This window comes from Ailuropoda melanoleuca, chromosome 15 (assembly GCF_002007445.2).
Source record: "Ailuropoda melanoleuca isolate Jingjing chromosome 15, ASM200744v2, whole genome shotgun sequence".
Taxonomy (NCBI): Eukaryota; Metazoa; Chordata; class Mammalia; order Carnivora; family Ursidae; genus Ailuropoda; species Ailuropoda melanoleuca.
Window position 1 is genome coordinate 66,446,652 of NC_048232.1, and position 17,234 is coordinate 66,463,885.

General features: G+C 35.7%; 2 protein-coding genes across 3 annotated transcripts in view; both read right to left on the reverse strand.

Annotated features, from left to right (window-relative positions):
- CDK17 (cyclin dependent kinase 17) overlaps positions 1 to 17,234 on the reverse strand; it is a 109,743-nt gene that overhangs the window by 68,878 nt on the left and 23,631 nt on the right. The gene's annotated exons all lie outside the window — the stretch shown is intronic.
- Positions 91 to 7,040, reverse strand: LOC117796487 (60S ribosomal protein L38-like). The gene has a single exon (XM_034644493.1). It carries the CDS (start codon positions 6,625 to 6,627, stop codon positions 6,415 to 6,417), a length of 213 nt encoding a protein of 70 aa, XP_034500384.1. The 5' UTR covers positions 6,628 to 7,040; the 3' UTR covers positions 91 to 6,414.

Sequence of the window (17,234 nt, forward strand, 5' to 3'; positions counted from 1 at the left end):
TTAAAGATTTTATTTATTTATTCGACAGAGATAGAGACAGCCAGCGAGAGAAGGAACACAAGCAGGGGGAGTGGGAGAGGAAGAAGCAGGCTCATAGTGGAAGAGCCTGACGTGGGGCTCGATCCCATAACCCTGGGATCACGCCCTGAGCCGAAGGCAGACGCTTAACCGCTGTGCCACCCAGGCGCCCCGAGTTGGGAAGAATCTTAAGGCTCATATTTAGCGTCTACATGAAAACTTTAAAACTCTCAAGTATTCAAAAATCATCACAGGAGTAATGTGGATTAATGAAAGGCCTGAATTGCTAAAATTTTAGATGAGCACTATTTTATTACCTCAAAATATAAGTAGCTCTTTTAGACCAAATCTTTTCCTAGTGATTAATTTTAATATTTTTATTGCCTGAAATGTTCTGAATCCTCCTCTGGAATACCTGACTTATGAATACATCATTTCAAACATACCATATTTCACCAAATTTAAGATGCCATCAATTATAGAACACAGCACTACTGCACAAATCACTAAGGGGAAAAAATGCTGTAAGTCAAACTATGACTTCATGGGTTTTTTCATGGACTTTTAAGAATTCCTGAAAGAACTCTACCACATTGATAATCTAATGTACTGGGGTGCCTGGGTGGCTCAGTTGGTTGGTTAAGCATCTACCTTCGGCTCAGGTCGTGATCCCAGAGTTGAGCTCCCTGCTCATCAGGGAGTCTGCTTCTCCTTCTCCCTCCCCCACTCCGCTGGTGCCCTCTCTCTAATAAATAAAATATTTTTTAAAAAATAAACAATAAAATAAATAAAAAAACAATAAACAATAAAAAATAATCTAATGTACTGCTAAGGGGTATTATCTCAATATATTTGAATAATTTTTTTATTGCCAATTACTATTATACCAGTTCTTAGAGTGCATATAAGTATTTTGGTTTCTTAAACTTTTATTTTTATTTCCCTTGTAGTTTTTTATCTTTTTAGTTACTCAACAAATAGCAAAATACTAACCTTAGTTCATTTCTGTTCATTTCAAACTGGTGGGCTAAATAATTTCATTCAACATTTGCAGGGCTAGTTAGATTATGGTGATGATTGTACAAATGTAAATATATTAAAAACCACTGAATTATACATCTTAAACGTAAGTTTTACACAGAAATTATATTTCAACAATGCTGTTAAAAGTATATTTATGATAAATTCTGCTTTCTTACATCAAAACAGTTAAAGAAAATATTTACAGAGTACTCACGAAATAATTGTAAATAAATATATTACAAGATCCTCTAGTTCAGGTGTCAACAAACTTTATCTGCAATTACTCAACAGCAAATATTTTAGGCTTTATAGGCCACATACACAGTGTCTGCCAATTTTTTTAAAACAACCTTTAAAAATGTAAAGCCATTCTTAGCTCCAGAGCTATAGCTTGTGGACCCCTACTCCAATCACATACTACTACTTTTTCTGGCAAAAAAAAACACAAAAAAAAAACAAAAAAAACCACACCCTTTTGTTTCCCCCAGAAAGCAAGCAGTCAAATGTAGCCCATAGTGATAACAATATTAATGAGGAGACATTAAACACAAAAGCAGTTTTAGTCTTTGAGAAATTAATTTCACTTCTCATATACTGCTGCTGTAGAGGACATGGGGGAGGTAAAGACTAACAAAAATTATTTCCACACTATAAATCAAATATTCTAAATGTATCTTCTCAGCATCCAAGGTACATTAATTGAAGAAGCCAGACTTTAGACATGTATCATTAATAACTCATGTGCTATTCGCCTCCAAAAGATTTGAGGGGACCAAGACTCACAGATGTACACCCTATACATCTAAGCAAAATCCACATCACTTCCAGTTTTGCAAGGAAATAAAAATGTCATCAGTTAGAATGACTAATTAGAACTCCCAGGACAGACTTTTTCAACCGGGGTTCCACAGAATCCTAGGGTTCCATGAAGCACTACTTATTCAAGAAATTGTGACTTTAATAATAAACATTGTTTTTTGAACTTTGCACACTTTTGAAAGAGAGGTCACAGTGCTCCAAGGTGATCAAACAGCTCCATTTGCAGCTTTGTGTCAGCTCCTTAAGGTAGTACATTCTTTAGAAATTCCACATAAATTGAGTCATTTAAGAGTCTTTATTCTTACATGCTTGACTTCTTTACTCAGCATAATGATTCTTGTATTAATCCACGTTGTTATGTGTATCCACAGTTTCTTGCTGCTGCTGAAAAGTATTCCACTGTATGGATATACCACAATATCTTCATTAGCCTGTTAATGAACACTTGTTTCCAGTTTCTGAATACTGTGATTAAAGTTCCTATGAACATTCCTGTACAAATCTTTTTTGCTGGGTCATTATGGCAGATGTCCATTTAACTTTCTAAGGAATGGCCTGTTTTCCAAAGTGGCTGTACAAGTTTTATATTCCCACCAGCAATGTATATGTTCTAGTTACTCCACATCATCATAAACACTGGTATTATCTTTTATAATTCTAGCCATCCTGATGCATCTGTCATTTTAATTTGTATTTTCCTAGTGACTAATGATGTTGACCATCTCTTTCATGTGCTTAAGATCCATTCATAGAACTTCTTCAAGTTTTTGTCAACTTTAAATAGAGTTGTCTTAAGACTTCTTTATGTTTAAGTCCTTTGTCCGACATATGTATCACAAATATATTTTTCTGTTCTGTGGTTTGCCTTTTGTTCTTTTTTGTTCATTTTATGGTTCTCTTTGCATCCTAAAATTTTTGGTAAAATTTGTGGTATATCCCAAATATTTTTTCTATATTTTTCATCTTCAAGTTTTATATTTTCAGCCTCACAATTTAAGACCATTAACCATTTTCAATTACGTTTGTATTTGGTGTGAGGTAAAGGTCACTGTTCATTTCTTTACAGATTTTTTGTCTACTTGTTCTATCAGAGAGGTCTATTTAATCCACAACAATTGTGGACTTGTCTGTTTTTCCTCTTAGCTCAGTTTTTGCTTTACATATTTTGAAGCTATGTAATTAGGTGTATACAAATTAGAACTGTTATATCTTCCTAATGAATTCGTCCTTTTAACATTATTCCTTTTTATCTCCAATAATGTTTCTTGGCTAAAGCCACTGTATCTCCCATTCATATAGTCACACAAGCCATTTCTTAGTTAACATGTGCATCATGGTACATTGTTTCCCATATTTTTACTCTGAACTTCTGTTTATGCTTTGTAAACAGCATATAGTTGGGCTTTGCTTTTTTGATTCAGCCTGATAATGTCTTATAATGGAAACATTTAGTCCATTTGTATTTAATTACTGATGTAGTTGAGTTTAAGTCCATCATCTATTTATTTTCCATTTGTCCCCTCATTCTGTCCTTTGTTCTTCCTTTCCTTCCCTTTCTACTCAAATATTTATTATTTTATTTTGTGTACTCTATAGGCTTATCTTTTAGCATCATTCTTTCGGCGGTTACTGTAAAAGATACAAAAATGCATCTTTAGTTTCTATCTTAAATTAGTAGTACTTTTACCATGTCCCATACAAATAAGAGATTCTTCTAATTTAACTCTATTTACTTCCTCTTTTTGCTATTGCTATCATATAATTTCTTCTACGTGTTATACTGTTTTCCAATATAACATTTCCAATGGAATATTAGAAATTGTTAAAACTATTGGTTTAAGGGGCACCTGGGTGGCTCAGTCATTAAGCGTCTGTCTTCGGCTCAGGGCATGATCCCAGGATCCTGGGATCAAGCCCCATGTTAGGCTCCTCTACTGGGAGCCTGCTTCTTCCTCTCCCACTCCCCCTGCTTATGTTCCCTCTCTCGCTGGCTGTCTGTCAAATAAATAAAATCTTTAAAAAAACAAAACTATTGGTTTAAGCAATTAACAACCCTGACCACCATATTTAGCTATTCCAGTACTCTTCATTCTATCCTGCTTCTACGGGAGAATTTTTTTCTTTAGCCTGGTGTACTTCCTTAATATTTCCTGAACTGTGGGTATGCCACTGATTACTTCTCTCAGCTTTTGTTTATCCAAGAATATATTTATTTCATTTTTGTTTCTGAAGGATATTTTCACCGAGTACAGAATTACTGGTTATCAATTTTTTCTTTCAGCGCTTTACAGGTGTCATTCCACTGTCTTCTGACTTAGTCGGTTAAAAAGTCATCTTTGAAAATTCTTATTATTACTGTGTAACTAACATGTCTTTTCCCCCTTCTGTTTTTAAGATTATTCTGTTGATATGTGGGTTTTAGCACTGTGATCTAGAACTAGTGCTGAGGGAAACATAGCAATAGCAGGCAGACACAGTACTACAAACTCCTACTATTAGTTGTTAACTACTTAATAAATAGAATTATTAATTATTTCTTTTGGCTTAGTGGCACTATGAAAAAGTTTCCAAAACACTAAGGAAAGTGTTTGTTATTTATACTGTTTTGGGTTCACTGAGCTTCCTCCATCAGTGGTCTCAACAGTTTTGAAAAATAGCCATTATTTCTTCAAATATTGCTTCTACCCCTTTCCCCTATCCTTTTCATCAATGTCTTAATCTGCTTGGCTGCTATAACAAAATACCGTAGACTAGACAGTTTATAAACAACAGAAATTTCTCACAGTCTGGAAGCCAGAAGTCTGAGATCAAGGTGCCAGCATGACCTTGTGAGAACCCTCCTCTGTGCTGTAGACTTCCTGCTGTATTCTCACATGGTGAAAGGGGCTCAGGAGCTTTCTGAGGATCTCTTTTATATAAGCATTAATTCCACACATGAAGGTTCCACCCTCATGACCTCAGCACCATCCTAACACTTCGCATCCTAATACCATCAAATTGGGCATTAGGATTTCAACATGAAATTTGGGGGAACAAACATTCAGACTATAACACTTAGGGACTCCAATTATACATATGTTAAATCATCTGGTTGTGTTACACTTGTTTTTTATGTTGTTCTGTTTCTTTCCATCTTGTTTCTTTAGTGCTTTAAACATATCCTCACAACAACCCTCTCAGTGGGTACTAGAAAGAAACACAGGAAGTATTTTAGGAAATCACTTCAGCATGCTTGGTCTATACTACTTCCTAAATGGGAAAATGAAAATATTTTTCTCTATGTTTCACAAATAAACCAAAAACTGCTTTGAAAAAAAATTAAGATTAGCAAATTACTCCTCCCTTTTAGGGAAAATGCTGGCAATTCAGTTACCTTCAGTCTCATCCATAAAAGCTATTAAATATGTTCAAGAACTTAGGAGGTTATCACAAACAGGAGACAGAAAAAGGTATACAAGGAAGGTGCTTAATTTGCAGAAAGTATCACTTGGTTACGATAAAATCTTTTTCAGACACCAAACCTTTGTCTTTTTGCCTCAAATACTTTTTGTCAGTTTAACTTTCCTCTGAATATCTATACATTGTATTAATATTTATGTATCCATAAAAATTTTAAAGCCTTTAAATTACCCTTAAATATAGCTAAATAAAATTACTTTTCTCCCCAAAGATGAAATATGTATTAATAGCCACATGTAGATAATTTATCAATTTAGTTAAAATAACATGAATGGCATCACTATGTACCTTGCCCTATGGAGCTTATAAGCAGTCTTCACATCTTACATGGTTCTTAAAATGATTCTGTGAGGTAAAAAGGTGTACTTATTTACCATTCCTGTTATACAAATGAGAAAACAAAAGCTCAAAACTTAAGTGACTCACCAAAGAGTCACTGAACTACTAAGTAAATCCTGATAAAATAGAGACTTAAAATCTGTATGTTCCTTCAATTAATCTGCTCACAAATAAATTGGCCCATGTGCAGATTACAAGTGAAACACAAACTTCCTTTCCTTTTAATTTTTGTAATATTCTTGAGTAAAATTAAGTCAAAGTATGCATGATCATCTTTTTCAAAAGAAAAACCACACCTTAAAGCAATTTTAGTAATATTAAATTATCTGTAAGTCACCAAATTTCATTTACTGTTACACCAAAATGTGCTTCAAATATTTCCTTATGATGATTATTTTACTTGACAATTTTTAAAAGTATTTTTAGAACTAGGTTTGTACAAAGTAGATAATACTATAAATATTATCTTTGCAGGAGACCTGTAAACATGCCTCTTTCCTCCTTTGGTAGGCCTCTGAACATTTCTCATTGAGGAGAATCATAAATAAATTCCACACTCAATACCGCAAGTGGTTAGGAAAAATTTTCAACTATTCCTGGTTTTATTTCAACACTACTGAGAAGAGGTTTCTGACAAAGCGAAGGACAAAAAACCTCTAGCAAACCTTCCACTGCCATCCAGCCGTTCTAGACTAGCCGGTGTATTTTTTTTTTTTTTTAAAGAATTCTAATACAGTTCAAATCACTGTGCCAGGTTCATTTCAACTCCTTCACTGCCAAACCTGGGGGAAGAGACTGCTTCAGCTTCCCTGCCTTCTCTTTATCTGTGATGACCAACGTATAAAAGCCTCTGCTGTAGCAAACTTTAAACTTCACATTATCCTTATTTTTCTTGATCTTGACAGATTTGGCATCCTTTAGCCTGGCTGTGAGCAGAAAGTCCTTGATTTCTTCCATTTTGTCAGGCATAGCTATGAGCGGTGCAGGGGAGTTTGCAGCTTGCACCACTCAAAAGACGTACCCAGTATATTTTTAAATAAAGTTATTTACAATTATCAATAAACTTTTTGAGACCAGTACTGTCAAGTGTTAGACATTCCATCAGAGAAACAGGCCACACTCATTTACTGTATGAACACAGATGTTACCTTCCTCCGCAGCAAGTCATTTCTGTGATTACTTTTATGGGCAGTATAACCCAGTCCTTCAAATACGGGAAAGAAAAATAAATATCCATATGAAAAGTCCCTTAGTTCTAAGTATAATAAACCACAGCCACTAATATATTATAATAACATAAATTATACATAATATTTCTTGTTACATCTACTGTATTGCAACATATAGGACAAATAAGACATGAAGAAAAAAAATCATCTCTGAAAAATAAGTGGAATTATAAGCNTTATACATAATATTTCTTGTTACATCTACTGTATTGCAACATATAGGACAAATAAGACATGAAGAAAAAAAAATCATCTCTGAAAAATAAGTGGAATTATAAGCTATTTATTTATTTATTTATTTATTTTTTTAAAGATTTTATTTATTTATTTGACAGAGAGAGACAGCCAGCGAGAGAGGGAACACAAACAGAGGGAGTGGGAGAGGAAGAAGCCAGGCTCACAGCAGAGGAGCCTGATGTGGGACTCAATCCCATAACGCCGGGATCACGCCCTGAGCCGAAGGCAGACGCCTAACCGCTGTGCCACCCAGGCGCCCCAAGCTGCTATTTAAATTCAACTATACAGGGGCACCTGGATGGCTCAGTCAGTTAAGCGACTGCCTTCAGCTCAGGGCATGATCTCAGGGTCCTGGGATCGAGCCCCACAAAGGGGGTTTCCTGCTCAGAGGGAAGTCTGCTTCTCCCTTTCCCTCTGCCTCTCCCCTCTGCTTCTGCTCTCTCTCTCTCAAATATTTTTTAAAAATTTTAAATTCAGGGGCACCTGGGTGGCACAGCGGTTAAGCGTCTGCCTTCAGCTCAGGGCGTGATCCCAGCGTTATGGGATCGAGCCCCACATTAGGCTCCTCTGCTATGAGCCTGCTTCTTCCTTTCCCACTCCTCCTGTTTGTGTTCCCTCTCGCTGGCTGCCTCTATCTCTGTCAAATAAATAAATAAATAAAATCTTCAAAAAAAATTTTTTTAAATTCAACTATCAAAAAAAAAAGAAAGTTAATGGTAACTCATGCTTGGTTAAAGTAACTGGGTATGGCTAAGATCCATAATTTGATCCTTACATAAGTCAATTAGCTTTGCACTACCAGGAATATCACATACCTATAACTCTGGACACTAAAAAATAGTAAATATATTTCAGTGGTCTTATGAGGATTTAGCCAAGATGATAGATGGTTCAACGCCATCAGTCATCAGGAGGGTATACAACTCCAAAGGTTGTGACATTGTGTAGATAGATACCTGGGTCCTGTTGTTTTCTTCTGAGTAGATACTCAAGTCAACAAAATACTTATAAAACACCTCAATACATTTTATTACCTCCATATTTCCTTTTTTACTCATTTCATGACATTTTTAATGATTGCTGCTCTTCCTCCTTCTTTTGTTCCAACTCAATACATCTTCCAAGAGTCAAGCACAGAGACTTTTATCGTGGCAGTAGGTAGTTCCCTTTGTATCAGGCAGATGTACAAAGTAAAACAGTAATTCTCAATTCTGTGGTTAATTCTTTCAATAAATATTCTATGCTCACATTGTAAGCAATTGAATTTCTTACTAACAGAGTAAGAAATATGTGAACTGTACTTAATGTACTAGAGTAAATTTAGGGTTATTTCTATAATAATGTCATTCCCAAAAATGAATGGGAAAGTGGCTTTGTAGTTTACGAGTTAGAAATTGCTCACAATTGGGGTGCCTGGGCAGCTCAGTCAGTTACGCATCTGACTCTTGGTTTCAGCCTAAGTCATGATTTCAGGGTCCTGGGATCAGGTCCCCCATTGGGCTCCGCACTCAGCACAGAGTCTGCTTGTCCTTCTCCCTCTGCTTCTCCCCCTCGCTCTCTCTCTCAAACAAATAAATAAAATCTTTAAAAAAAAAATACTGCTTACAATTTTCAGTCCCTCTTACCTACCCAGTAACTTATCATTTTCCATATATGAAATTATCTATTCTGTCATGTACAGAATAGCAGGAACAAAGTTGAAATCTCTAGAAAATAAAGCTCAATAAAACCTGGCTGGTATATGTGGAGAACAATGGGAGGCCTAGATTTATCAAGAGCAATGATCCGAAAATGTGTACATCAACAAACAATGATCTGCTAACACAGACAAAAGAGTTGTCACACTCTTGGTATGCTTTTTTTTTTTTTTTGGAAAAGGGTGAGTTTACAAACACAGTCCCAGGTCTATTTCACCTATACTGCATTTACAGTATAGATGGTCTAGAAAGATTTCAATAGAAAAAAAATAAGGGGAGGGATTATTTCTTTATTCAGCAAAGAACAGTAGTGTAAGAGTATTGTTGCTTTTTTTCTTCTGAATCCATCTGCATAAAGGATAAAGTCAAAAGGTCATAATCTTTAGATGTGGCTATATGTTCCCATGCAATTTTGTGGTTAGAAGTTAGGAAGTGACTAGAATTGTTCCCTGTTTCAAAGGTAGGAAATGAGAGGTTATCCTGAGGTCAGGATCTTCTAATGTGGCTCTTGATCTAAATTGTGTTAACTTGCTCTGCTCCAGGATGAAAGCAATTATGACCAGATCAATGTGCTCTGCATCTGGTTTAGTCAGCTGCTCCAGAGTAGGCAGCCAGCAAAACAGCTTTGGGGCCCTCTCTGGGCACTGTGCCTCCTAAGATTTGAGTACAGGCCAATCCTGTTGCCCACTAATTCTTAAAAGATATTTTCAGATCCCCAAGATAAGAAGTAAAATAAAGATAAATAGAAAATACCCTCCTTTTAATTTTCTAAGTAAGCTGTAACTGAAGTGTTCCATATCTCCATCTAATATTTACTAGAAAATGAAATATTTTAGCAACTCTATATGAAACCATTACACTGGCTCAAATGTCTTAGAAAAATCAGCTGATTCCTTGGAAGAGGAAATTTAAAAGAACTGTTTTTGGTTTTTTTTTTTTTAAGAGGGGCAAACAATGCTAGAAAGGAGAAGAGGATCCCAAAACCTAGGTAACTACAAAATCTTCTTAAACAAAATGGCTTGAATAAAAAATTTTGTAACTGTTGCTATAACTACAAGTGATCCTAACTACGAAATCCCACCATTATTCCAATTTTATTACAAATTCCATGTTAAAGTTTGAAAAAGTTATTCAGTCCTACAACTTTAAGTTAAAGTTCAAGAAAAATGTCTGCAATAGAAGGTACATTCACTGAAAATAAGAATTGGTGAATCAACCAGTCTGCTAATGAATTGGTAATACAGGGAATCAATCACTAAAGGGAAAAAAGTATACCTATGTACTGTAAGCATTTTAGCTTGAAACATTCAAATGTGCTTACCATTCTTTTGCTATGAGACCAAGGCCATTACACAGATTCCTTATATAAACAGTGTGCCAACACGGACTCTACAATTTCTAGTAAATTTCTTTAAACATGAAAGGAAAAGTTGAAAACACTGGTAAAGCAATTAAGGCCAAACTCTTCAAGATTTGTGTGACCTTTACAGACGTTTAAATGTTTTCATTACATCCAATTCCAAGGGATGTTTTATAGCAACCAGCCTTCATCAAGCCTTTCCAAAGTTTTCACAGAAATGACTCTCTTTATGCATTAACATTTCACCGGTTTAAATAATATTTGATTAAATTATGTGATTACAATAACAACACTGGAATACAACTGTTAAAAAAAAGTGTAAGTTCAAACTAAAGAAAAGCCTACCAGCTACCAGTTAGCATTAAACAAGTCACAGCCATCAAACAGTAGTCTCACAGAGGGAATGAAGGCCAAATTCGTTAGATCATCTACTACATACCCTCACTTGTTTTTCTTAAATGCTAGACACAAAGGTCTCTCCAAGCGTGCAACCATCTAGGACATCCAAAATACTTAATATGTTAACAAATTTCTTAACTGCAGTATAGGATGATTTGAACTGTCCTTTCTAAATGGAGTGCTGATGAACTATAATAAAATCTCCATGCAATTTTAAGTAACATTCTTAACCTAGAAAAGAAACAGATAAAAGGAAAAATGAAAATTTTGTCACATAATCTTTTTCTATTATTTTATCACTGGATGTTTGCACCTCTTAATTCCCTTCACCTATTCTGCCTATCCACACAACTCCCCTCCCCTCTGGCAACCACTAATTTGTTCTCTGTATTTATGAATCTGTTTCTGGTTTTCATGTGTTTGTTTTGTTTTTTAGATTTCACATAAAAGTGAAATCATATATTTCCCTTTCTCTGTCTTATTTCACTTACCATAATACATTCTAGATCCATCCATGTTGTCATGAATGGAAAGATTTCATTCTTTTTTAAGGCTGAGTAATACTCGAGTGTGCGTGTGTGTGCATGTGTGTGTGTGTGTGTGTATACCACATCTTCCCTAACTATTCACTTATCAGTGGACACTTAGGTTGCTTCAATATCTTGGATGTTGTAAATGCTGCTGCCATAATCAAAGGAGTGCATATATCTTTTTGAATTAGTGCCTAATCATCTTGTTAGGCCACCTCTGTGAATGTGATTATCTTTTTTCAAAATAAAGCTAAATTCCATATGAAAAGCTTTCCCTGGTCACCTGGTTGGCTCAGCTGGTTAAGCTGCTTGTGCCTGATTCTGGCTCAGGTCATGATTTTAGGGTCCTGGGATTGAGCCCCACCTCAGGCTCCACATTCAGCCAGAGTCTGCTTGAGGATTCTCTCTCTCCCTCTCCCTATGCTCCTCCCCTCGCTCTCTAAATCTTAAAAAAAAAAAAAAAAAAAAAAAAAAAAAAAAAAAAAAAAAAAAAAAGAAAGAAAGAAAGAAAGAAAGAAAGAAAGAAAGAAAGAAAGAAAGAAAGAAAACTTTTCCTATTTCACTTTTACAATAAATATTGTTTGAAATATGTGGGTGTCTGCTCAGATTTGCTGATTATTTTATATAGAAATTAAAATAAAGATTTACTATAGGATTTAATCAATGCTTAATAATCAGTTTTTTTCATGCCTTGGGACAAGGTTTATAGTGAGTTCCTAGGCACCTGAATACATGTTCATTTATATAACTGCTTTCATAACAGCAGGCTAAAATTCTGATTAAAATCCACGTCCTTAAGTGTGCAATCAATAGGAAAGAAAACCTAATGGTACTCACCAAGGCTCTCCACAACTCATGAGTAGTAAGAGACAGTAAAATGGGTATGAATTCATTATTACTGAACTCCAGAATGTATTTTACTCTAACTTCACTCAAATACTGGGGAGTAGGGAGAGAAATCATCATTAAATTACAAGGAGTGAGAATGTTCAAGTTAATAGATTTAAAAAGTGCTTAGAGCATTAAAATTCTTCTCAATGAGTTCAAAATAGACTCTCCTTTGTGATTCCAACTGCTTCCAAATATATGGATTCTTTTACCAAGAGAAAACAAAAAGGTCTTCCAGATTTTATCTGCAAATTAAAAAGTGGCAGCATAAGTCTCTTGTTTCAAGCATATCACTCCAATTAAGGTTTTCCCTGGAGCCCTAATGCATATTTACCTTCTGTGTACACATTTCATTAGTATTAGTATCTATCTCTCTGACATCCTCAGTGACACAAAAGGGCAGAGAAAGGTTTCTATTTTTTTTTCTATTCTTTCTGTATACAAAAAAGATTAAATTTAATGATTTTCACTGATGGTTCAAAAGACTTAGCTCTCAATAATCAACGCCCTAGAATGCAATATTATTTATAGTTTATTATAAAACCCGACACTGGTTTTGACACAAAATTTATTAAGGACAACACGAGACACATTTATTTGAGCGAATCTCTTAATATTAAAATATGAGCAACCTAAAGTTAACCAGGCACTTCACAAGTTTATGTCCCTATATACTAGCAACCATGTCCTTCGAAAATGATAACAAATGTACATAAAATGACTAGAACCTAGTGATATCAACTATTTTTCTCAAATGAGGTTTAAGTTTATGTACTTCCCTACCCATTAGATTCTCTAACAACATCATGTAAGAAGGTGTCTATCATGAATTTAAGGGGGAAAAAGCACTTAAAAAAAAAATCATTAATGTGAATTCAGGTAAAATGCATTTTAACTGCTAAAAGATCTTTTATCAATTTTCGCCTCTTACACAAGTCAAAGTAGTAAAATGTGCTATAACAATAACAAGGGAATAAAAAAAGATAAAATTAACCTTCCACAATATATAATTTTTCAGCATTTTAAAATATAAGATCTCTGTAAGACTTTTACTAGAAGTTAGTATAATCAAGGAAATAATGTCCTTCCCTTTTTTATGTAATAAAGTAGTAAACAGAACTATGTGCCAATCTGTTCTAGTTCTCTACTTACATTAACTCTTTAAACCATCACAGTAACTCTATAAAATCATTTAAATTATACTCATTTTACATATCTAAAGAAACTTAGCCACTGACGAGTTAAAAATTCACTGTAACAGCTAGTAAGCAGAAGAGCCAGTGGGAACCCAAACAGTATAATGCCCTACCCAAGTACCTGTTTTTACCGCTACATAACATCACCCATCTAGCACATAGATTCACTCAATAAATAAATGGCTGGCTGCTTAATAGTTTTTCTTCTAGGCGTTATAAGAATCAATGATTCAAAAATAAGGCACAGATTAACTCTTTTTCCTTTCTTTTTTCTACTTCTCTACCTACAAAATTGGGTATTCCTCACACTCTGCTCTCATAATCCTTACACGTACCTTTTATATAGCATCTTCCTACCTAATATGATTATAAACACTTTCAGAGAAGGAAGGACATTTTGCTGTTTGTGTTTTGAAATCCCATTCATTTCTTTGTGAAGGGTCTAGCTTTAAGAAAGACCAAGTGCTGGACAGAAGAACAGAATAGAGGGCAATGAAGAAAAAAAAAAGTCACTCTCTAGAATAACTTACAAATAAGGGAGACCCACATCTTATTGAGTTTAAAATATTTTGCATATTTAATCAAATAGTCCAAAACATATGCAACAAAGATTGGAACATTTTCAAACAAAATTGGAAAAACAGTGTTTTTCACTAACCTCTATTAACAGTAAGATTTTATTAGCAACTGAATACAACTCTTATCTTTTTTGATTCCCCTGAAAGCCTTATGAGTTGGTATTGATCTGCCCATTTTATAAATGGGGAAACAAACTCAAAAAATTTTAACAAATTTACCTGAGATCACACAGCTAGCAAGTCTGGCCATTTCCAATGATAATGTCCAAATGACATTAAAAAGGAGAGAAGGGTACAAAAGAACCAAAACCCATAGCTCCAAGGCTACTCAAAGTAGAGGATACCCAGGAGTACATTCCAAAACTGGAATTTGTTGAGTTACTGGAGCTTAAGAAAAATTGCCCTTAAGAATATCCAACAGAGAGGAAGGTGAAGTGCAAGATTAGGATCCAATTTCATTTTGATCTAAAGCAGAGGTTCTCAAAGTGTAGTCTGTGAAATCTTTACAAGAGGGCTGGGTCCTGAGATCAAAATTATTTTTACAATGACTCTAAGAAGTTATTTGCCTTTTTCACTTTTCTCTCAAGTGTACAGTGGAGTTTTCCAAAAACTACACTGCATGGAATATTGCAACAGACTGAAAGGCAAAAGTAGATGTGAGAATCCAGATGTTTTCTATTAAGCTAGACATGAAAGAGATTTACAAACATGTAAAACAATGCTAATATTCTTGCCATGTTATTAAAGTTATTTTTCATTTAAAATATGTGCTGTGATATATTAATTTGTAATGTTTCTTAATTTCAAGTAAATTAACATTACAGAACATAAAGCCCAGAAACCAAAAAGGTTGAAAGCCTGCTGCTCTAGATTCAGGATGGAAGATTGTGGTGGAGTATGAAACCCTAGGCTCACCCTGTCCCATGAATACAACTATACAACTATCAAATCATCCTAAATACCCCCAGAAATTGACCCGAAGACTGGCAGAACAAACTCCACAACTAAAAGAGAAGATGGCACACTGAAGAAGGTAGAAAATGCAGAGACAGGGTTTGGGAGAGAAACAGATCATGGCCACTGAGGTGGGAAGGGAGACAAAGCTGCAGAGAAGTGTGAAAGTCTGGCACAAAGAGGAGCACACAGGGCAAATCAATCCCCACAGCAATTGGCTTGAAAAGCAAGAAGGGCCAAATATCCTGAGTTCCTGCAACTAACAGGGTTAAAGCCTGGAATTTTAATGGCCAGCAGGCTTGGCTGGAATAGAGGCCCAAGGGCACAGTGCTGCTCTTGGAGAGAATGCAGCCAAACAACCCATGGACACACAGCATGGAAGCAGCGATCTGAAGAGCTCCTGGGGCACACAGTGGGAGTTTACTTGCTCATCTTGGAGCATGTCCCAGAGAGGAGCCTTCATGGAGAGGCTACATTTCCCTCTCCCACACCTCAGTATAAGCAAAGGTCTCCTGAGGCTATCAGTGCAGTGCCACCACTGGCTACCTAACTTGCTTACACCAAGCCCAGCCCTCCAGTGCTCCAGTGGAACTGCCCTTTCCAGTCTTACTTGCCTCAGTCCCAGCAAGGTGGGCCTCCTCCCCAACAAGACCAGCCCAAATTCCTGCCCACACCAGTCTCTCAACCCAGGAGTTTTGTGAGGCCTCAGTTCTGGTGGCAGTGGCAACAGGTCTCATTTCACAAGCAGACCAGAGCACACCTAGCTAAAACTCATCACATTTAGGCCAGGGACAAAACACTGCCCATGGCAGGCAACAAAAGCTTCTGCACACCACTGACCTGAAGGACAGAGCAGCCAGAACACAAAAGCAGAGTGCACACGGCACATGCTGAAGGCACTCCCTAAAGTGCGAGGCCCTGGGGAACAGGGAACACAGCACAGCAGGGCATTACAGAACCTCTTTTCATAAGGCCATTAATTTTAAGAACAGGAGACCTAAGCTGACTTTCCTAACACAGAGAAACAGACAAAAAGGTTACACAAAATGAGAAGACAGAGAAAACTGCCCCAAATGAAAAACAGGAAAAGGCCATGACCAGAGATCTAAGCAAAACTGATATAGGTAACCCACCTGAGGCAGAATTTTAAACAATGATCATAAGGATACTCACTGAACTTGAGAAAAAAGTGGAAGACATGAGTAAGACCCTTAACAGAGAGATAAGGAATAACACAGAAATAAAGGACTCAATAAACAAAGTAAGAAATACCTGATGGAATGAACAGCAGGCTGGAAGAAGCAGAGGAATGAATTACTGACTGAGAAGACAGAGTAATGGAAAGTAATCAAGCTGAACAAAAGAGAGAAAAAAAATCATGCAAAATGAGGGAACATAGGGACTTCACCAAATGTAATAACATCCAAATTATAGGAGTCCAAGAAGAATAGAGAGAAAGGGGACAGAAAATTTATTTGGATAATAACCAAAAACTTCCCTAATCTAGGGAAGGAAACATATATAGGAGGCAAGGGGAATTTCCATCAAAATCAACAAACGCAGATTCATACCAAGACATATTGTAGTTAAATTGGCAAAATATAGTGACAAAGAAAATTTTAAAAGCAGAAAGACAAAAGGAGATAGTAACTTAAAATGGAAAACCCACAAGGCTAGCAGGGGATTTTTCAGCAGAAACGTCCCAAGCCTGAAGGGCCTGGCATGATACATTCAAAGTGCTGAATGGGAAAAATCTACACTCAAGAAGACCATCCAGCAAGGCTACCATTCAAAATAGGAGAGATAAGGAGCTTACCAGACAAAACAAAAACAAAAAACAACTAAAGGAGTTCATGACCATCAAACTAACCCAGCAAGAAATATTAAGGGGGATTCTCTGAGTGGAAAGGAGAGAACAAAAGGTAAAAAAGGTAGGAAACAAAAAAAGCAGTAAAAAAATGAATATTTCTGTAAAAAAAAAAATCAGTCAAGAAACAACAAAAAAAAAGGATGTAAAATATAACAATATATACCTAAAATGTGGGGAGGAGAGGAATAAAGAATGGGTTCAAACTTAAATGACCATCAACTTAATACAGACTGCTACACGCAGAAAAGGTTATATACAAACCTGATGATAACCATATATCAAAAACCGCTAATAAACATGCAAAGAATAAAGAGAAAGAAATCCAAATATATCACTAAAGTCAATCAGCAAATCATGAAAGAGAGAAAAACAAGAGGTTCACAAAAAATCTTCAGGGAAAAAAAACACAAAATAAAATGACAAATACATATCTATCAATAATTACTCTGAATGTAATTGGCCTAAATGCTATCAAAAAACACAGGGTGACAGAATGGATTAAAAAAAAAAACAACAACAAGACTCATCTTAAAAAGACTCATTTTAGACCTAAAGACTCCTGCAGACTGAAAGTGAGGAGATGAAGAAACATTTATCATACAAACGGATGTCAAAATAAAGCTAGAGTAACAATACTT